At 45.1% G+C, this 23,157-nt stretch overlaps 1 protein-coding gene across 1 annotated transcript in view; it reads right to left on the bottom strand.

Moving 5' to 3' along the window:
- DARS1 (aspartyl-tRNA synthetase 1) overlaps window positions 1–23,157 on the bottom strand; it is a 985,274-nt gene that overhangs the window by 757,410 nt on the left and 204,707 nt on the right. The window contains exons 3-4 of the mRNA XM_069616538.1: window positions 18,810–18,839; window positions 15,732–15,789 (exon numbers count right to left, since the gene is read on the bottom strand). Coding sequence (XP_069472639.1) covers window positions 15,732–15,789; window positions 18,810–18,839 — 88 coding nt within the window. The remainder of the gene's footprint in view (window positions 1–15,731; window positions 15,790–18,809; window positions 18,840–23,157) is intronic.

Genomic DNA, 23,157 nt, shown 5'->3' with positions numbered 1-23,157 from the left:
TTGAAGTAGGGGAAAAGTGGAGGGTGTTTAGGAGCTTTAAGGGTGGGAACTGGGGGGCTCTGGCATTAGAGGAGCAAGCGGAGGCAGCCCCTGCTAACCAGGTCCTACACTGGTGGTCCAGTACCCAACCAGTGATGCCAACTGGTAGGAACCGGGCACCGCAGAAGGGAGGGGGTGGGAATGGGCTCATACGGGATATGAGGGGTTTATGGGGCCCTGGTAAAGGGTATTGGTTGATGAAATGTCATATGACTCAAGTACATTTTCTCAGAGTGGGGGGGGGTGATCACTTGGAGGTAGTGGCGATATGGCAATGGCGGATGTGAAGGAGAGGGCAAGGGAGGACCGCCTGCGGATCTGCACATTAAATGTGAAAGGATTCAATTCTCCAACTAAAAGATCTCTGGTTGCTAGAGGGTTCTGGAGGATAGGGCTAGACATTCTCTTCCTGCAAGAGACTAGGTTCCTTTGGGGCGAAGAGAGGACGATCTCTGTTGTCTTCTTGGACACCAATATTGAGGATCAGGAGATTCCACAAAAGGGGGGTGGGCATCATTTTCCACAAGCAGTTGCAGATGGAGGTTCTGAAGGTGAGGAAAAGCGCGGCTGGAAGGGCCCTGTTGGTTTCTGGTCTGATAAAGGGAGTACGGTTCACCTTTGCGACAGTGTATGCCCCTATCGGGGCCAGATGAAATTATTGCAGATGATATTGGCAAAGGGGCTGCGCGAGTGAGTGGGACATCTCACTGTGGGAGGGGACTTCAATATGTGGGCAGATTTCAGTATGGATAGACGAGCCATGGGACCAGTGGGACACGAGACCTCTGGGGCAAGGGCCTTCTGGCGAGTCTAGAGCTACATGGGCTGCGGGGCACAGTGTTTCTTCCACCATCAGAAGAGTGGCTTTACCTTACACTCACCACCTCATGGGATCTTTACCTGTATTGATTATGCTTGTATCTCAAGAGATTTGTGGGCGGTGTTACAGGGATCGCAGATTCTCCCGATTGGTTTCTGTGGACTTATGGCTCGGGTTAAGTCCCCGGAACTCAATGTGGAGATGTAATGAATCCCTCTGGACGGACCTGGTGTTTAGGGAGGAGTTTGAGGAGGTGATTAGGGAAAGTTTTCTTCTTAATACGGGGGAGGCAGAAGGGGGTATGGTGTGGGATGCTGCCAAGACAACCTGAAGGAGTCTATTGATCAGAGAGGGGGCGCGGAAAAAGAGAAAGAGGACTCTGTTGGAAAATAGATTGTGTATGGAGATTGCGGCATTGGATAGGCAGATTCAGGTATCAGAGGGAGGGGTGGGAGAATGGATAGACGAGGTCAGGGGAAAGAGGGAAACATTGAGGGTGGTGGAGGAAGGCAGGATAGTCCATAAGATCCAGTTTCTGAAGCAGAAATATTATGAAAAAGAGGGACAAGGCTGACGCACTGCTGGCGGCACGCCTGAGGGCAGCGGGCTGATGGGTGAATATCGGAAGTGCAGCGCAAGAGCGACGTGTTAAAAGTGACATCTGAAGGGATTCTGGAGACCTTTGCCACCTTTTATGAACGTTTATATAAAGGAGGGGGGACACCCAGATGTGGAGGGAATCTAAGGTTATTTGAAGGAGGTCCCATTACCAACACTAACCCCTGAGGAGGCTAGGGGGTTGAATGCGCCCATCACTGGGGAGGAGATTCTGGGTGCGATTGGACAGCTGCAGTTGGGTAAAGCGCCTGGTGAAGATGGATTCCCTTTGGGTTTTTATAAATTGTTTGCGAGTGCGCCACTCCCGTTCCTGGTTGAATTGTCTAACAACATCCTGGAGACCAGCCAGGCGCCCAAGTCGTTTGTCCGGGCACTTATTTCTGTCAGACCTAAAGAGGGTAGAGACCCGCAGGTTTGTGGTTCGTACTGCCCGATTTTGCTCCTCAATGTCTATGTATAGATTTTTACCAGAGTCCTGGCCTCCAGATTAGAGGTGTATATGCCGCGGCTGGTCCACCCGGATGAGGTGGGCTTTATTAGAGGATGGCAAGGATCGTACACAATGAAGAAATCCTTGCATTTGATAAATGGTGATCGAGATGGGGCAGGGAACCGCACTCTCCTGTCAATGGATGCAGAACAAGCCTTCGACATAGTCAAGTGGGGCTTTCTTAGGGCAGTCTTTCTGAAGTTTGGTTTTGGGGACAAATTCTTACAGGGAATCATGGCAATATGCTCGGGCCTGAGGGCGTGTGGCCACAAATGGGGGCATTTTCCATTGGTTTGGACTGTGGTGGGGGACGAGGCAGGGTTGCCGCCTGTCACCAATTGTATTCACTCTCTCCTTGAAGCCCTTATCCTAGAAGTTGAGGGATGGCCAGGGAGTGGCAGGAATAGCTGTGGGCAGGGTGGAATATCAACTGCGTTCATACGCGGACGAAATGTTGTTGTACATACGGAACCCTGTAACCGCAGTTCCAGCAGTGGTAGAACTGATTGAATACAGAAGGCTATCAGGGTTTAAAATTAATAAGGGGAAGTCAATCCTATTTCCATTGGGTCAAATGTGGGAGGGGACTGTTTTCGGTAAAATCGTCCTATGCCTGCAGAGACAACCTCCTGGGGATGATGATCAGTGTGGAGAAGTTGTGATATTTCAGAATTAATGTCACAAGGGACATGCAGGTTCTTCACAAGGCCAATTTCCCTCTCCTTATTTCGAGGTTGTTTGAGGACCTAGAGAAGTGGATTAAGTGAACCATCTCTTGGCTTAGGCGACTGCCGTAAAAATGATTTTTCTCCTGAAGATTCTATACTCGTTTCAGAGGACACAGATTCAGTTCCCCAAATCACTCTTTCGTGAGACAAAGGGGTGTCTTCCGTGGTTTTCAGGGGGAAAAAATACTAGAGTTGCGTAGGAGGTCCTTGTGCTCCCAAAGAAGGTGTCTGTTTCCCGAATCTGTACTTGTACTACAAGGTCGCCCAACTTTTAATTTGTATTTCCCATCTAAGGGAGCAAAGAGAATATCAGTGGGTAGAACTGGATAACTTTCCCCTTAGGCCAGCAACAGTGGCAGAATGGCTGTGGGTGCTAAGGGAACAGATTGCAAGATGGATTAGAGAACATCCTATTCTAGGGGTCATTTGGAACATCAGGCGGCAAGGCCCAGAGATGAAGTGTGTAACAACATGGCCCTCCCCACTGAGCCACCTATGGGCACTGGGTGCGAGGGATAATATCCTGAACCCGGAAAGGTTTCAGAGCTAGTTTAGCAAGGATTGGCCAGCTATGGAGAAACTGTCAGTTTATCCCCATAGTGGACCTGGAAGCGGCGTTGGCTATAGGAAAATCTTCAGCTTTTTCTTATTTGCAGTTGAAGGGAGTGATTACGGCAGAGGTCTTGAGGGTAAGAATACAGAGGATCATCACACCAATGGAGTGACTCGTAGATTCAGAACGGAGATGAAAGGGCTGATTTGGGCATGGAAGTGCCTTTATGGCATAAAATGTGCAGCAAGCCTTTCAAGGTGTCGATCGCTTGTCAGTACAAGTTTCACACGATTAAGCTACTGCATCGGTGGCAATATGACCCGGTACGACTATCAAAAATGTATCCAGCGGTTAGCCCACTGTGCTGGCATGACTGGAGTGCGGGCAGACTATTGGCACATGTGGTGGGGCTGTGAGAAAGTGCTGTTCTTTTGGGATTAAGAGCTAGGATGGATTAAAGAGCTGGATGGGGTCCCTCGGGATATGACTCCACTGCTGGTATTATTTGGTTTGGAAGGTAGTGACAGGGGAGTACAACAGTCTTTCACATCTGGTGCATTGTCTGTTATTGGCAGGCATGGCGTGTTTGGCAACGCATTTGAAGAGGGTGCTTCTCCCTGGAAAAAGGGAATGGGTTAACACTGCTAAGAACATCTGTGTAATGGAACGAATCACTGCGGCTAATGTAAGGAACTCATGGTGACAACAGTAAAGACCGACACAAGTGATCAAAGGTCCAGGGTGTTTATTGAACTATAAATGCAGGGTGGAAAAATGCCTAAACTAAACCCAAATCTAAGATGACAGCAAGAGTTGACAATCAAATGAAAAATAAGGCAGTCCTAGTGGCGTTGTGTTAAAATAAAAGGGCCCATACTAAGAAAGACCTATTGGCAATACCTTACAACAAATTATAGAAAGAGTGTGGGATAGGGTATCAAAATAAAGAAGTGTTCAAAAATAAGAAGTCAGGATGTGATTGCCTCGTGGTCTCCCTTCCCCACGTTTTTTGCACGGGACAAGGAGGGACTTGGAGCACAGCACACGCTTGAGCCTTCCCAACACGAGCTAACAGTTACGTATCAGCTATCAGGTTCTTCGATGGTGAAGTCTCTTTTCAATAAGGCTCTCGCCTTAGAGGCCTGATGTTCTCAACAAACAAACACAAAAGTTCGGTTCTACAAACACTTTAGGTGATGGCTTCACCTTTGGGTCACCCTGTTCTGGGTGCAGACCCCTCAGAAATTATATTCAACAAATTCATAAGACAGTTCCCTTCTCAGTGAACATTGGGTGATGGCTTTCCACCCCTGAATCTCCCCTGGCCGGGCTCGGATCCCAAATGACAAGGGGGACACTTCCCTTGTCTTGCAATACTTCTTGCTTTCAGAAATCTTTAATGTCTTTTTAAACAGGTTTTTGGGGTTTGCCTCTTGTTGGTTTTCCTCTGCCGGGTTCACTCTCACCGACTTTTCCGATATACTAATTTTCACCATGTGGGACTCTCTTCGCTTTGCTTTCTCAATCATCTGCCGGTCAAAGACTCTCAATGGTACAGAGGATTTGTCAAGATCCCTGCATGACCACTTTGACCCATCTTCCTCTCTTCCTAAGGCCTTCTGGTTATGGTAGTCTTTCTATCACCATCATCGGGTAATCGCCCAGAGTTTCATGCTTGAGCACCCACGTGGTTCCGGCCTCCTCTGTTGGTGGTTTTCCCCCTTGTTTCTCAATCATATCTTTAAAAGTTCAAATTGGCCTTTGGATACTTTTCGCTCAACACAGTTTGGTTTCGTATCGACACTCACCTCGACTCACTGGCCGTAACGAACCGCTTAGCTTTGGAGTCAAGGTTGGTACCACTGAGACAAGCGTCTCTCCCTAGCTTGGTTATCAGCAAAAGAGGGTTGCGTACCTCAGACTCTGCTGCAACACACGCGGGCCTTTGTTCGCAGTCTTAGCTTTCCATATGCAGAGGTTTTCACAGGGCTGGAAAGGAAAAGGTCACCCTCTCTGTATTCGCCGTCTTTTGCCTCCTCTTGAACTGCCGTGCTGAGTTGGCCTTCACGTTGTGCGGTCTACCGTTCCCTCCCTTGTGCTTTCGTTCTCCACCTTTTATCCCGGTGGGGAAAAGGCAGGGCCATCAGGTGTGTATAATTTAAGTCAATTGCCTGACTCCACCTGAGGCTTGTGTGGGGACATGTCAGGTAAACAGCTTTATTACAATTCTGTGGTCTTTCATGAGGTAAAACAGTGTTCGTGTTGGAACAGGGAGGGGTTGGGGTGTCAACGGGATGGGGAGGAGGTGTTCTAGGCAATTCTAGTCTTTGTTCTGAGGTGGTAGGTGATTTCAGAAGGGTGGGTTTTGGAGGGTTTGTGGGAACTGTACTTGGTGGTCATTTTCGACTGGGGATTTGGAAAGTGACAGAGGGACAGGATTGGTAGGGATTGCGGGGCAAACAAGATGAGCTGGGATCGTAAAATAAACAAGGGGGATTGCGGGAACTATAGTATTTTATCTGAGCAGGTTGGGAGTGCGGGAAATAATCAGAGGGACGGGAAGAATAATGATTAGGAGTATTTGGATAGGGAACAGGAAAACTGGGATCTGGAATGGATCCTACAAAAGTCTCAGGGATTTCATCCCCCTCTTTTCCCTCAAGTAAATACCACGTCTCCCTTGGGTTTTTCCCCTCAGTACAACCTTGGGTTCCCCCATTCCGGTGAGCCTTTCCCGTTCTTTCACCCCTAGAGTTGGGATCTGATCAGCCCTTCTTTGGCCACCTGAATATAGGTTTTTCGAGGTTCGTTATGTGAGATACCCTCAGGCATTTCACACTATCCATGGTGGGGTGGAGAGTTTTGAAGCAGAATGGGGCGAGTTCTGGGCTAGGTGCATGCCAGCGGTGGATGAGGCAGTTGGGGAAGGGGCGCTTGAAAGTGGAGTGATATGTGCTGGAGGTGCTGAAGGTCCTCCAAATGATAAGAGGATGGGAGGTGGATTGAGTGAACGGAGGGAGGGTGACCAGGGATTGGGAGGTTGCACCATAAACCGAGATGAAATAACATTAGGTTTTTTTGAAATTTATCTGAGCCCCAGAGAGAAGATCTAAACCGGAGCGGGGGGGGTGGGGGGGGTTGGGGTTTAGGGGTGGCCTGGGTGAACACAGACAGTGTGTATAATGGCCTCTGTGGTAAATGCTTATTTTGAGACTGTACTGTGCCTTTGGCCTTGTTTTGAGTTGTATCTTAAACCAAAAGAGTACATTTAAAAATTAATACACACACAATGATCACAGTAATGGACGAGGATGCAGCGACGCTTTCAGGCACTTATGGCTTTGCACTTAGCATTTTATTAATCATTAAATGATTGCGCCACATTATGCACTTTTATTGGTCAACATTTGTGCATGCACTGTGCAGCAGTCCCACTGTAGGATGCGCCCTGGAATACATTTGGGCTGCGAACCTGCTGGGACCATATGAGGCACCTTATTTTCATCTTATTGCATTTTGATTTCACACTATGCTCGGAGAAGGTGGGTTTCGCATGGTCTGTGGCATGTGTGGCACTAGCATTACACGATCACATTCAGTGTTTGCACTAGTAGAATATAAGAATTCCAATATGGCCGACAGCGTTACCATTAATGTATTAGTCTATGTATTATGTTCATAGACGTCCTACAAGTGCTACTCCGCCTATATATACACAGCAAGTTAACAAGCAGCTCATGTGACCAAGTGACGTGCTAGTCGCGAAACGCATCATGCTGCCGAACTTTCAGATTTCACTTTTCAGATCGATCTGAATGACACCTGGCCTAGTAGGATCGTTGTCTGTCTTCCCTCTGCCCCCCCCCCCTTGCCTCGTCGCGCCTTATATTAGGCGAGTTATAAATGCCATATCATATGAACGCCATATGTGTACAGCATGTGATCTAAGCAGATTCCACAAGCCTCAAAAAAAAAAAAAAAATTATATATATATATATATATGGGATACATTACTCACCGTAATCGTATTTCTGATGCTTGTATCTGCTTAGATTCACATGCTGTGCATAGGCCGACATCTAGTGGAAGCTGCGGAGTATTACAGTTTGTTTTTCGAAGTCGAAAAATGGGCGTCGACACAGGGCGTGCCAGTAATACTATCCCTAGTGTGACGTCCCCTGTACCCATGATCCCTCACGCGTCTAGGATCCCCAGATTGTGTTTTTCCTGACATGAGGTAGCATGAGGAGTAGCGTGAGTACAGATAGTCCAAGCAGATAGACAGAAAGGTAAGACTACAAGCAACCATGCGCCTTCTCTCGGAGGGGAGGAAGGGTGGGTCGCATGTGAATCTAAGCAGATACAAGCATCAGAAATACGATTACGGTGAGTAATGTATCCCTTCTGAGGCTTGTGGAATCTGCTTAGATCACATGCTGTGCATAGATTAGCGAGCAGTACCAGAAGAAGGAGGTGGGATGTGAGAAGGGTCATGAGCAAACAGGTGTCTTAGAACCGCTTGTCCCACTTGTGTATCTGCCTTGGAATGAGTGTCAATGCAGTAATGCTGAGTAAAAGTGTGAATAGAGCTCCAAGTAGCTGCTTTGCAAATGGTGTCAAGGGGAACATTTGCAATGAAAGCCAGAGTGGCCCCAATGCCTCTGGTAGAGTGGGCCCTTGGCGTAAAAGGCAGAGTTTTTTCAGAAAGAGAGTAACACAGCTGTATACAGTTGATAATCCACTTTGAGATAGCGCCCTTAGAGACGCGATCCCCCTCTCTGCCTGTAGCTACGGAGACAAACAGTTGATCTGTTTTCCTTAGCGGTCTGGTTTTATTTACATAGTATAAGACCGCCCTACGCACATCTAGGGTGTGTAGTTTCACCTCAGCTGAGCTCTGTGGGTTTTGGAAGAAAGCCGGAAGCTCGATGGACTGGTTTACATGGAACTTGGATATGAATTTTGGTGAGAATCTAGGGTGTGTGCGTAAAACCAGTTTGTCCTTGTGGATAGTAAAGAAAGGATCTTGCACTGACAGAGCCTGAATTTCACTGACCCTTCTTATGGAGGTAATGGCTACTAAGAAGGCCGTTTTATAAGTCAGGTGTTTGAGGCTACTTTTATGCATGGGTTCGAAGGGGGGCCCCATGAGTTTAGATAGCACCACATTGAGATCCCATCCTGGCGGTGGGTTCGAGATAGGAGGGTGAAGTCTCTTTACTCCTTCCATGAAGGCTTTAACTACTGGTACTTTCCACCACGAAACCTTGTTATGGGATGTGGTGTAGGCTGAGAGGGCTGCCAGGTGTACTTTCAGAGAGTTAAAAACCAACCCTGCATCCAGCAGGTGGAGCATGTATGTTACAACGTTGGAAGGAGTGCAATCAACCGGGTTGATTTGTTTACTCTGGCACCAGATAACGAATCTTTTCCACTTGTCAAAGTAACAGTGCCTTGTATTTGGTTTCCTAGACTCTTTTAGAATGTCCATACACCTCTGTGGTAATTTGAGATGTCCAAACTCTATGACTTCAGGAGCCATGCTGCTAGGTTCATAGAGTTGGGTTCCTGATGCACTGTTTGACCTTGTTGCTGGGACAGAAGGTTGTACCAGGCTGGGAGTCTGATGGGCTCGCATACCGCCATCCTGCGTAGGTGTGGAAACCATGGTTGTCTCGCCCACATGGGAGCAACTAGGATGAGCGTCATCGATTCCTTGTTCATCTTGTACACCACCTTCCTGATGAGGGGAGTTGGTGGGAAAGCGTACGCAAACATCCCTGACCAGTTTATCCACAGGGCATTCCCCTGGGAGTCCGGTTGTGGGAACCTGGATGCAAATCCTGGGCATTGTTTGTTTTCGCTTGTGGCGAATAGGTCTATAGTGGGGAAACCCCACTGAGAGAAGAGATCTTCTACTACGTCTTTGTGAAGGACCCACTCGTGTTCTTCTGGGAGGGAGTCTCTGCTTAGAGCATCCGCTAGGGAATTGAGCTCCCCTGGAACATGTTGCGATGACAGGAAGATGTTCCGTTTGAGTGCCCATATCCATATTTTCTGGGCAAGCTTGGATAGATTTGGCGAACGAGTCCCTCCTTGCTTGTTCAGATAGAACATGGCTGTCGTGCTGTCCGTCCTGATCTGCACCGACAAGTTTAGTAGATGGGGCTCGAACGCTTGCAGCGCTCGGAATACTGCCAGAAGCTCTAGCAGATTGATGTGGTTCTTGGCTACTGAGTGAGACCAGAGACCCTGAGCTGTGTGGTGGAGATGGTGAGCTCCCCACCCCGTCAGGCATGCATCTGTAGTCACCACTGCCTGTACTTCGGGATCGTAAAAGGGTTTCCCCTTTGCGAGATTCTCTCTTGTCCACCAGTGTAGGTTCTGTACGAGTGTTGGCGAAACGACCACTAGATCGTCCCACTGACCACTTGCCTGAGACCACTGTTTCGCCAACCATTCCTGCATGGGACGCATGCGCAGACGCGCGTGGGGGACCAGGTAAATGCATGACGCCATCATGCCGAGTAACCGCATAGCTTTGCGTACTGTTATCTGTTGACCTGACTGATAATGCGGAATTTGCAGAAGTATGTTCCGAATTCTTTCTTCCGAAGGGAAGGTCAATCCTTTCTGAGTATCTAGGATAGCTCCTAGAAACTGTTTTGAGGTGCTTGGCACCAGACTTGACTTTTTCTCGTTGATGGAGAAGCCTAATTCGTGGAGGAGGTCGATGGTCCTTTGAATGTTTGACCTGCAGATTCCTGGGGTTTCCCCCGTTATGAGCCAGTCGTCCAGATAAGGGTACACTGGGATTGCCTCCCTGCGTAGGTGTGCAGCTGCCACCGCCAGTACCTTGGTGAATACCCTTGGTGCAGAAGCTATCCCGAAGGGCAGTACCTTGAATTGGTAGTGGCGACTGTCCACCTTGAAGCGCAAGTATTTTCTGTGCGCTGGGAGCATGGAAATATGAAAATAGGCATCTTTCATATCCAAGGTTGCCATGTAATCCCCCTTTTTTAGGAGTGGGATTACCTCTTGTAGTGTGGTCATACGGAATTTTTGGGGCTTGACATACTTGTTGGCAGGCCGTAAGTCTAAAACTGGGCGCATTGTTAAATCTTTCTTTGGCACAAGGAAGTAAGTTGAATAGATACCCTTGTTTACCTGGTGTCCCGGGACGAGTTCTATCGCGTCCTTTTCTAGCAGAATGGCGATCTCCTCGAGGAGGATCTTCTGATGTTGTAAAGAGTGGACTTTTTGTCTTGGAGGATGGTTTAGGGGACGTTGCAGTAGTTCTATGCAGTACCCATTGGATACTGTTGACAGCACCCATCTGTCGGATGTTATCCCTTCCCATGCCTGGGTGAAACTTGATATTCGTCCCCCTACTGGGGTTGCATGGGAAGGGACCCTGAACTGAGCGTCACTGCTTTGGTGGAGGCGTGCCTCCTCCTTTACTGGGGCTGCCTCTGCCTCTACCCCGTCCTCTTTTACTACCCCTACCATACGCCTGGGTAGACTGTTGTGAGCTGGTGTTCCACTGTGTACCCTGGGTGTGGGAGTAGCTATTTCCTCTATTGGAATTTTGGCCGCGGGGGCGACGAAAATTGCCATTCCCTCTTTGGTTAGGTGGTTTGGTAGTTAACTGGCCAAGGGATTTGAGGGTGTCGAATTCTTCCTTAGCGTTTTTTAGAGCGTCCTCGACTGCCTTCCCAAACAGGAGATCACTTTCCACTGGTTTGTCTAAGAGCGCAGCTTGTGTTTCTGCTTTGAATCCCGACTGCCTCAACCAAGCATGCCTTTTGATGACAGTCCCCTCTGCTATAAGTCTACCCGCATTGTCAGCGGCGTCCAGAGTTGCTTTTACAGTGCAGCCTGACACGTTCCTTCCTTCCGCACAAATGCGAGCTAGCTGGCTTTTAAGGGGTTCGGGAGCAGAGTCTATTAGTGCTGCCACTTCTTCCCACTGGTGACAGTTGTAGCTAGCCAACAGTGTGGTGGAATTCGCGATTCTGGCTTGGTAGGCTGCCGTGGAAGCTACTTTCCTGCCAAAACCATAAAGTTTTTTACTTTCTTTGTCGGGGGGAGCCTCAGAGGAAGATAATGGTGTACCAGCTCTTTTGCGGGTGTTGGTTACTACTAGAGAGTCTGGCTTAAGTTGACCTCTAATATATAGGGGGTCCGACTGGGCTGCTTTAAACAGCTTCTCCACTCTCGGATTTACAGGTCTTGTCAGGTTTGGGTTGACAAGGGATGGTGCTATTCTGCGTTGAACAGATTTCAGGATGGGAATGGTTTGGGCTACTGGTTTCCTTTCCCCTATTAGTTCTTCCGCAAAGTCCCTTTCTTCCTGGACACCTTGTGTGTCTATGTGGAAGTGGTTAGCTGCCCGAAAGAGCAGTTCATTAAGGAGGGGCTGATTATCTATTGGGGAGTCAGACACTGGGGCTTCCCTTTCGACTGGTGAGTCCATTCTGAAAATATCTGGGCTATTTTCTGGCTCATCCTCGTCTTCGTCTTCGCCGTAATAATCTGATCCTGCAGGATCTTCTGGCGTGTCAATTTCCTGACCTTCTATAAGGGAAGAGTTTCCTTGGTCTGTAGGGAAGAGGTAAGAATAGGGTTGGACCTCGATGGGGTCTAAAGGCCTAAATGGTGTCTCGACCCGGGGTCTTTTATTTGAGGGGATAGAGTCCCTAGACCCTGAGGGAGAATCTTCCTGAGGGTTTAAAGCTAGGAGTTGTTCAGGGTGTCTTTCGAAAAAATTCGCCAAGGAAGACATCCTTGACATTACTCTGTCAATGTCCTCGCATGACCAGAGTTTTGAGCTTGGGGTGACCTTGCTGGGACTTTCTATGGATTGGCCCTGAGAAGACTTGGTCAGTTCTTTTGTAGTGGGGGACTGCAAGGGTTGTTTCCTTTGCTGTTTACCCCCTTCCCCGTGGGTGGAAGTGTGTTTCCCCTTTCCCTTATCTTTCGACGCCTGGCGTCGAGGATCGGAGGTGGAATCCCTGTCTTTCGAACTAGGCTTCGAAACTGGACCCTCTTTACTCCCAAGTGAAGTACCCTTATCCTGGGGTGCAGGCTGGGGGTGGAAGTCGTGTTCGTCTTCGAACGATTGATCTTCCGGGATATTAATGGTCGAGGCACTCTGTGCAAGTGTGGAGGCTTGCCTGACGTCGTGCGGCGACCTCGACCGGGACCGCCCAGAGGACGTCCTTTCGGACCGCTCCTTCTGTGCCTCTTTCCGAGGTTTCGACGACGTCGAATCTCGGGTGGATTTTTTGTGTTTAGCGTGTGTATGTGTAACGCTTTTGTCGCCGGGGGACTTCCCCATAGTCGCCGGGACGGACGACCTTCCGAGGCCGGGGACGTGCGTTCGGCTGTCCTTCGACGCCTTGGTGCCCTCGCCGTCCGAAAGTTCGGCGTCGCTGCCGTCGCTGAAGGTACCCTCCGCCTCCATAGCTGCTAGCTTGGCGTGGTGGGCCCAACGCTTGGTGGAGCGGTCCTTAAGAGTTTTTGCCTTAAACCTGCTACAGGCCCTGCAACCCGTCTCGGGGTGGTCTCTGGGTAGGCAAAGGTTGCACGTAGCGTGCTTATCTACCCAAGGGTATTTCTTATTACACTTGGGGCAAAACTGAAAGGGCGTACCCTCCATACGCGCCTGTGGGCAGCGGGCAAGTGTGTGTAGGTAATAAGGTGTCGAGTGTGGAAGTGTACCACCCCCCACTCTCCCTACTTGTAGGGCCGAGGCCAGCGGCCCAGGCCCGAGCCGAGGCGGAAGCCTCAAGGCCCAATCCGTCGGTATTCGACGTTGATCTCCTCCCCGGTTCGGCGTCGAGATGTTGATCGACGAAGGTTGACAAAAACGGGGCAAATTATAATTATTTTTAGTGAAAATATGGCAAAGCCAGGGAACTCCGATGAAGTGCTTCCGACCAGAATGGCGGAAAAAAACAATCTGGGGATCCTAGACGCGTGAGGGATCATGGGTACAGGGGACGTCACACTAGGGATAGTATTACTGGCACGCCCTGTGTCGACGCCCATTTTTCGACTTCGAAAAACAAACTGTAATACTCCGCAGCTTCCACTAGATGTCGGCCTATGCACAGCATGTGATCTAAGCAGATTCCACAAGCCTCAGAAATCTATATATATATATGCGCCCTGATGACTGGGGGCTGTCCGTGCGTTATAAATAACAGAATATAATATCTAAAAAATAAATAAGCTTCTAGACAAAGTAGGAATGGTCTTTTGGTTTCAGCACCGACTGGGCTACACTAGCAGAAATTGTCTGTGACTAAAACTTCGGTATGACTGCAGGACGGGGCACTGACAAGCAACGGCCGTCATTTTACCTATACTGCTAGACTCATAACATGGGCAGCTGCACAGTGCCAGATACTGTTTACTTAAAGGTATCCTCCAGCAGTTTAGAGTTAATCAGATCCCTGTTTTGCGTCTGCTAAAAACAATTCCATAGGGAAAGGCCATCTACTGCTGTGCAGAGCACTGTTTTCACCATACAGCCTCACTTCCCTTAATGCCATGCAATAGTTACAACAAGTAATAAAAAACAATATTGGCCAGAATCATGAAAAGCCTGTTCACTACTGTAGGAAAATTTGGGAAGCACACTTCAGAGATGCCCGTTAAAAATATGAACTAAGCAGCAGGACCTATTTGCTGAAGAAAACGTGAGCATCTAGCAGGCCAAGTGTAGAGAGACCAGATTTTCAAAATGAAAAAACGGTCTGGCAAACCACATAAAAGAAAGACTACCAACCACATAAAAGGACTACCACCCCGCCGACCAAATGCTCCATAGCATTATTTATGAAAAAAAGTGTGCACTTCGCTTTTCAACAGTGCCACAGGACGTGTAGACATTTTTCTATCAGTAATCTAAGCTCTGAAAGCCCCTAATGTAACACGCAAGACATAGACCTACCCTGTTATTATTTGGCAAAACTATTAATCCCTAATTTTTCAGTGCCGAGCACTTCGTGATCTGTGCCTAGAATCAGTTGTTCTAAATACCTGTGACAGGGGGCGAAATTGGGATTTGTTGACTAGGAGCAAAAAGCAGCTCCTGGGTGATCGAGCATCACCCGTTAGGCAGGAGCTACCTCTAGGGAACCAGGGGTCAGCCTATAGCGTGCATCAAATGTAACATGAGCGCAAGATGCAAACTTAAACTTGTTGCCCATTTGCACATTATAGAATAGCCTTTAAAAACCCCTTAGGCGTGTCCTTTATTGTCCAGTAAACACATTCCCAAAACTACACAATTAGTATAACATAGCTACGTTTGTTTGGCACCACTTGCCAAAGGAATCAAGTGTAGCTCCTGGTAGCTGTTGGTGTCAAGATAACCAGTCTCCCCTAGACCATAACTAGGAGCTAAAATAGCCCACAGCTCCAAGCAATTTCAAAGCCTGATGTGATGTGCTACGCTGTAAAGATAGTTTCTGGATCTTGGTGGAAGGTCTCCCATAATTTGGTATGCGAAGGTTGGAGGGGTACAGAATGTACACTTTTCATTAGACCACGAAATGCAGCAATATCCCCAAGAAAGAAATAGTAACATTTCATAATCTTTTTTTTCTTTCCCCAAGGCCACTGTTTATTACCTGGTACACAGAGTATGATTTATTGAAAGGCACTCTTAACAATTCTTTAACTGTGGGGGCATGGGTGTAAGCCGTTCCAAACACACAAACTTGATGATTTTTCATGTGGCTGAATTGAATTGGTTGAGGAGCTCGATTAGGTGATAAACTGGTTTATTGTTTTTCCATCTATAATGAAAAATGTTCTTCAATATGGTTGACAAACGGATTTATATATAAGACATGGATAAGTCAGCTTGAAAAAAATCAGAGTGACTGGTCATCTTTTTCCACCGTGTGTGGACTAAAGATACAGCAGTGATGGAGCCTCGGTCATGTCAGTTTGCGGATATTTCCATGTTGAATAAAAGACACTTGAAACCTAATTTCAAATCGGTTCATAAGATTGAAACGTAAAACAGATATTCTGCTTTTCTAGGCTTGCCAAACCTTTTAACACTAAAAAAAGATGTCAGTTGTTCTTCTGCTCTCAGTCTCAGGGGCACACTCGTGTTGTGTCTGTAATTTCTCGCCTACAGGTATTGCGATGAAAGCCATCATGCATTTGTAGGCGTTAAGAGAAAAACAAGTTACAACAAAGCTATAGTAAGGATGGAATTTCCACACACACAGAAAAAACGTAAGCCCAGCAATTAGTAAAAAAACAGACTTGGAATTCACATCAATAAAACTTCTAAAAGATTTATATTTTCCCAGTTAGTAGTACAATGACCTGTGAAGATTTATATGAAATGCGGATTGGGGAAGGCCAATGAAAAGGCCTTGCTCGTATATAGGAAAAAGAGATTAGCCAAAAGTACACTGATTCATATAATACATTTTCTCTTTAAATGTAACCAACCTGGTTTCTCTTGGGACTGAATCATTGAAGGCACACCATATCGGTCTTTAGCAAAGTCCTGCAGGCAGATGAATTGAATGAGAAAAAAGAAAAGGCAATACAAATCAGGTTGAAATAAAATGTTAACATGTTGTAATGCTATAGGTAAACAAACCAACATCAGAAATCTATGTTGAAAGGTTGGACAAAAAGGTACAAAAATGCAGAAGATGTATGAACTCCATTTTTATTTTATTTTGCATTTTTAAAGCGCTCACACAGCCCACAGGCATCGAGGCGCTGTTACAAGAATTTCTTTTTTTAGTTGCGTAGTTGTTTTTTTTGTTGGTCTTAGTTGCATATTTATAACGCGCTTAAATACCTAGAGGTTCCTAGGCGCGGACCCGAGGATAGAACCTGTGTTGCTTCGTGTCGTCTTGCTTCCAAGGCGAGCACGTTGCTGCTGAGCTATCCTCCCGGGACAATGGAAAATGGAAATTATGAGGGATGGCATGACAGTGAATGCTTAGTGTAGCGTATGCTTTTCCCAATGTTACTTGAAGACCCTTTCAACAGTACTTTGTGCATATCATAAATTTTGACAGTAAACATTCTTTTAAACTGCACAATGCTAGGCGTTTACTAAAATGTTTCTGAAGTTTTCTTTTTAAATGTGATCCATCCTTGTAGAGCAGGCTGTAGTGATAAGTGTTTGGTGTACCCAGGGTGCAGTAGCAAACAGCCTGTGTGGTGAACATGAATAAACAGTAAGCAAAATGGAAAATGATTGGCCACTTAATAGAAAGAGGAGACTGGCCACAAACAGGGGTGAGAGTGTGGAAGCAACCCAGTAGATAGGGGTGCTTGGGAGGGTGGGGTGGCACTGATCACTAAAGGGATCGAGGAGGAGGGAAAATGCTAAACAGGAGAGGGACATCAACACTAAACGGAGACCGTTTCACACACAGGCTGAGGGATCTGAAGGCAAAAGGAATCTGATTGAAAAGCCAATAGTCCGGGATTACCAAAGCGGCTTCCTTATTGATAGCAAAGCTACACTTGAAAATGTTTTCAAGATAGGCCTCCGTTTGTATAATTGTGACAATATCGTTTGTCAAGAAAGAAGAAAGATCTATGGTACAAACGATAGCGAATAGTAAGAATATATTGGGAATATAAGGGGAAATCAGTGATTTTGTCTTTCATGCTGTTGTTGAGGATTAATTCACTTAAGAGCGTGTGGTATTTTGAAATTCATTGCAGAAAAAAACAATCTCCTTTATGTGCAAACTTAAGAAAAATAAATAAATGTTAAAAAAAGAGGTCTCTGCTGATCAAACGATTAACCCATGGTAACGAGTTAGGGGGGGTAAAAATCTTCCCCGGCATTAGCTGCCATCTGTGCTTCAATTTCCCTCGAGAGCACGTCTTTCAAACAAAATAGGGTAGTAAACATAAAAAGCAATGTTTATGACCTCCCCCACCATCCTTCAGGCCTAACTTCAGAAACTGTAGCCAAGAATGTATTCTGCAAGTAATGGCCTAAGGGGATTTCCCATTGCAAGAGCCACCAGTTCTACATGTCCACTGATGGCCTAAATTCCAAGTAGATGTTCTTGCAACTTGTCATCTGTGATTAACCAAAACCCTTACCCACAATATGCCAAAGACCATCTGACAATTCTAGATTGTCTGCAAAATTTGCAATCTTAGTGCCCAAAATGTTTCCAGTACATATGTTCACATACCCGGGTGGTCCTGCCTCTTTCCCCCCTATTTAGATGTACAGCAGATAAGTGCAGGGTGCAGTGTCACCTGTTCCACAAATTGATGCTAACCTAATGATCGAATCTGGGATGTGGGCCAGCTACCTTGGGCTCTCCAGATGTTTTGGATTATGACTCCAATTGACCCTAGCCACTGTACCCAATGGTGAGGGATCATGGGAGCTATGTTTCAGAATATCTGGATAGCAGCAGGCTGCAGACCCCCTGCCCTAGAAGATGACATGAGGAGGATGATAATTGCAGCTTTTTAACAGAATTTTCACAATATGAACTGCAACAGAAAGATTCATGAATCTGTCATATCAACACACTGAATTTTGTGAAAGCCCTTTGCATCAAACAGGAAAAGGCATTATTATAAAACAATATTTACATTATCCCTTATGAGGCAATTCCCGTTTATAATTATCGGAACAAGAAAATGACCAATAGCAGCATCCGAGTCAGCTCAGCCTCTACAAAATCCTCAGCACATGTATTAATCACATTTGAGAAGGGCATTGAAAGTTGTCCACTCTGAAATGGTCTGGTGTGGACAAAACAGTATAAACATGTCAAACACAGAAAGGCAAAGGTGATGCAGATTTTTTAAAGAAATTAACCACCAACTACGGAATTGTGATTCCTGGTGAAAAAGTGCTGACTGTGCCAGTATCAGACTATGCAAATCAACGCAGTGTTCCAGGACTTGCGACAGTGCATGATCTACGATCTATGTAATGTTACAGAATGAAATATCAGTGAATACCTTTTTACAGAAGAAATATCGATTTTCCTCCCGTTTCTCTGTGCTTCTAACCCCTTCCCAACCCACCCCACTCCTTTTCCCCCCACCTCCCACCCCATGTACATTTTAATTATGTATTCGATATTTTTTCGTTATTTCGGTAAAAAAAGATTCTTTGTTTTCTATTCAGTAACATCACTGGATAACGCTGATCTACTGTCACTGTACTAAAAACGTACCACAGCTAAGACAAAAAAAGGGCCTGGGTGGGGGTTTAGAGCACCGAGTACGCAGCCAAAAGCATTCAGTGTATTACAAACATGCAGCAAATATTTAAGATTTCGAATTCCCTTTACAGTGGCGATTATGCACTTAAGCCCCAGTAAATAAGAAACATTCAAACTACACCCAGTAATAGGGAAATTGCCTGATGTATTAAACATATGCACTTTCTCCTTAAATGTGCACATTCATACATATACCTCATCCCTTTTCTGTTAAAATCATACAACTACCAATCATCACTAAATGCAAATAGAAAATTCGTATTGTAATTTCGGGAATCGTTATACAATCAGGATTTACCTCATCATCTCCCGCTTGCAATTCTGTTGCCTGAAACATTAAAAAAAAAAGGAATACAAATGAAAAAAGCATATGGAGGCACATTTTTTAAAGTTTTTTTTTTCTATGAGCACCGTTTTCTGAATTAAAATATAGGTAAAAAAGATAAATAAATAGTTATGCACGTCATTAATGACCCACCAACAGTTGGATTATTACTTGGATTATTCAGACTACATCCACTGAAATTCAAGTGAAGAAAACCTTAACAGGTTTTGGAAGCAGTTCCCCTTGAACTTGCTGCCCAAGACCTAAAATAAAAAGGTTAACTAAGTGTGCCAATCATGGGGCAAATACCACATAAAAGGGTTTCAAGTCTGTAGATTCTCAACAAAGTTTCTGGCTTTTAAACTGAAACGGACCATGATTTGGTTTAGAACACCCCCCTGAGTAAGGGAAACTGGGTCTGTCACAAGGTATGCTTAAATCTCAGGCTACCTATGCCCCCCACGCAATGCCCTAGATTACCATGTTCACTGCTGCATTACTAACATCCCTTCATTGGCCTTTCACAAGTCTACACAAAGGGGGGACATGCCTAGAAACTCTTGGTACACTGCAGGCCTTTATATTCCTAGGTAACTCAAACCCATTTAAGAAAGAGGCCACAAACCCACAATTTTATGAACTAGAAGGCATTTTTGTCAGTCCCTCAAAACCATTCAAATTATTTATTGTGCTTTATTTAAAAGGAAGCAATATTTCCCATTTGCCATTTTGCGGTCTATAAACTAAAACGGAAGCCAACAAGTGTACGCAATTTAGTTTTATGTTCTGCTCCTTGTCAGCATATGAATGTAACTAGACATTTTACATAAAAGTTGATGGTTCTTATCCACCATATAAATGAGATGAAAACACCTGAAATTCAGATATGAAAGAAATGCTTAACATTTTTCTACCAGCACAGCTAAGTGTGTGAGGAAATTACATTTCAAAAACAAAATTCATTATTTCCAATTCACAAAAATGCAGTAGTTATGTCCTTCGATTATGATGCATGTTGAAAGAAATTCCAGTAAAAATCTTATCTGGCAAATGTTCTTGTCCAGAAAACCCAAGTAAATGGGTTGTCATTATGTTGTTGAGATATTAACAAGGAACATTTGTATCGGCAAAATAAGTTTAAAAAAATCAAAATAAAAAAACAAAAAATAAAAAAAAGTGATCTAAGAAGTTGCCAATTATTTTGCTCAGAAAGTCTTCAAATTTAGGTTGCTGAAATTTTTAGAAGAAAAACAAATCAAACGGTTAAACTATGACTTTTCACTTTTTTAGGCAAAAATAAATTCCAACATTTGAAAACTGTTAGAAAAACACTTTTACATATTTACAATTAAATCGGTGACTATTTTCAAAGCAAAATATGTAAAACAACATAATAAAAAGATTTACGATTAATTTCTATTTATAATTAAATCAAAGTAGTAATGCCACTATTGGGTGATGCATATTTTGATGAATATTATTCTCCCCATTTCTTTTAAAGATGTATTTTTGCACCTTGATAACACAAACATCATTACAAGTTTACATTATGTCTAGATGTGAAATTAGCATATGCCCACTGTGATGAATCCTGCGAGTCATCACTGATCCACAGCTTAAAATCTCCTCCCATGTAAACAGGCAAGGGCAGCCGCTACCTGATTCTGACTTTGGGGGTGGTAATATGAGGGAGGGTCACATGGGAAGAGATGGCTGTCAGGGAGATGTGATGACTTCTGTAGGAGAGATGTAGTATTCTTCTCTGTATGAAGAGGAAACCCCCATAATCCCTAAATACCTGATGACATGCTGTCATTTTGCAAATCCTTCCCATGTTAAAACCCAAACCACTGTCTATGAAAAACCTCCCCAGCTGAATAACATTTACACCTCAGGTAAGCAGGGTTTACATTTAACATCCCTTCATTATGAAGATTTTGATCTGGATAGGATTTCTGAGCAAAACATCACTACACATAATGTTCACATAACCTCTCCTGGTTCCGATATTCTCTAGTCCAACAAATATTTAGAACAATATCGCCTTGAGAAATCTAAAACATATGTGGACTACAATTCCCAAAACAACTGGGGTACTGAGATGAAGAATAAGGAGTCAATGGTGAGGAAAATGTGACAAACGTGAAGTGCAGTCTAGTTGTCCAAAACTAAATCAGTTGCATGGGACATTTAAAGCCGAAAGTTACCTGCAGCTGGAGGATCAAGAAGAGAGAGAGGAGAAAGGCTGCAGAGTACGCAGAGCGGGAACAGAGACCAGCAGCAAAGGCAGTCCAAAGGTGAATAGCCACGAGGAGAGCGGTGAAAGTCTGCCTGCAGCAGGTTGGCAGCGTTGTAGACCAGAGAAGAGAAACTCTGGCAAACAGAAGGTGAAAGAAGCGCAGTAGGGTCAGGGGAGATGAGGCCCTGCAGAGCTGCACAGATCCTGGCGGCGAAGGAAGCAAAACATTAAAAAGTATTTGAAGGATATTTTTTAATAGCGACTGAATCTAATTAAAAAGAGAAGGCAAAGATGGTACAATCCTCCCGACATGAGAGGTCAGTTGGGGGAAACCTGGAACCAGGATTGCTATAAGCCAAAAGATATTGGGAGAGAAATAAGGAGTCAAGAGTTTGGCAGTTCTCATGACATGTGATGTCAGTTGGGGGAATTCTGGAGCAAGCATTGTCAAGTGAGATTCAAAGAAAGGTTGACAGCTTGAACAAACCCTAATATATGAAATGTCTGCAAGGAGGAAACTGGTACAAGTAGCCACTGAAGTCAAGTTTCACTATGGAAGAAACAGGATTGTGTAATATATGAAGCAGAAGGAAGACCTGGTAAGAGTATCAGGTAATAATAATTTTTGGAAGGACATATATGTGAGTCAAAGAGGAGATATTCCTGGCAGGAGAGTAAACCAGGATATCAAGAGTAAGGAAGATATTCCTGGCCGAGAGTATACCAGGAGAAGAATAATTGTGTAAAAGAACAACCTTATTATAAACTGTCTATGAAAGAGACATGTGGTTCTGCCATCCTAGGAAAAGTGTTCTATGGAAAAGATGAGACATTTTGCTATGCTAATCCAAGGAAAGCATTTTTGTGAAAGACATTTTCATTCATTGGACAGAACATTATTGGAACAACATATTTCCAATATGCTTCCTGAATTAGTTCAGGGGAAGGGAGCAAACACCTGAATACTAGGATTGCGTTATTGGGATCACCCATTTGAACCTTCACATTCTTTCTTTTGTTGGGTTGGAACTAGAGACATTTACCTTGCACATTTTTGTATATGTTAGTGTGAGGGTCAGATATATTGGACACAAGGTCAACCACAACGTGCTTTAGTTTCATAGGTAGGGACTTTCTCATTGGGATAGTGACAGATGCCTTTATCCCACCCTTTTTGTTTTAATATACATGGCAAACGTTAAGAAACCGACAACTTTATGTCAGTCTTTCATTTCTGACCCCTCACACCACTTAGCAGATCATTACAAGTTTACATTGTTCCCACTTGGTGCATCTTGGCAGATTTCCAGTACACACGCTTAGCACATCATTGCTAGATTTCATTATAACCACTTTGCATATTATTTCCAGTTTCTGTTATGCGCCACATCAGGGGTGGTTTCCTTTATTTTCACCTAGCCCACCATTGACCAGCCTTAAACCCTGTCACAGATGGCACAGGAATTACACCAAGCCTCAGAGATGGTTCAAGGGTTTTTACTGATTTTGTAAAGAGCCCCATCACCGTGCCTCTTTCTCTTCTTGAAAAGAACCTCCTCCCTAACCCAGGCATCCCTGATCCCAGGTTAGGATGTACTGAATATTGACCCATAGTGACTAAGCTCTTCCATGCACTGAATGTGAGGACCTAAAGGCAGGAGGCCATCTCCATCTATACCTTCCTCAGGCACTTCCTAAGACTGTCCCTACACAGTCCAATGCTTAGGGCCGAATTTACAGAGCATTTTCCTATGGGATTGCGCCATTGTAAAACGCTTCTGTGAATCAGGCCCTTATTGTTCTACGGGGGCAGGGATTGTGCCTAGCATATACCCTTGATTCAGTCTTCCATCTACCAAGTTCACGTTCTCCTCTCCCTCTCACTGTTCTCCTTCTCCAGCTCCAACCACTTCTACCCTCTTCTCTCTTCTCCTCTGTCTGACCAATGTCTCTTGCTCCTTCTAGGAATCTCCTCTACACTACTGCAACTCCACATTCTAATCAGATATCCTTCTTTCACTTAGTCATATACACTTAATATTTACTCCTTACACTATCTCATCTAACCACTCCCATTACACT

The sequence above is a fragment of the Ambystoma mexicanum genome, chromosome 9 (assembly GCF_040938575.1).
Source record: "Ambystoma mexicanum isolate Mex_15411 chromosome 9, UKY_AmexF1_1, whole genome shotgun sequence".
Lineage (NCBI taxonomy): Eukaryota > Metazoa > Chordata > Amphibia > Caudata > Ambystomatidae > Ambystoma > Ambystoma mexicanum.
This window is presented reverse-complemented; position numbering and strand designations above follow the sequence as displayed.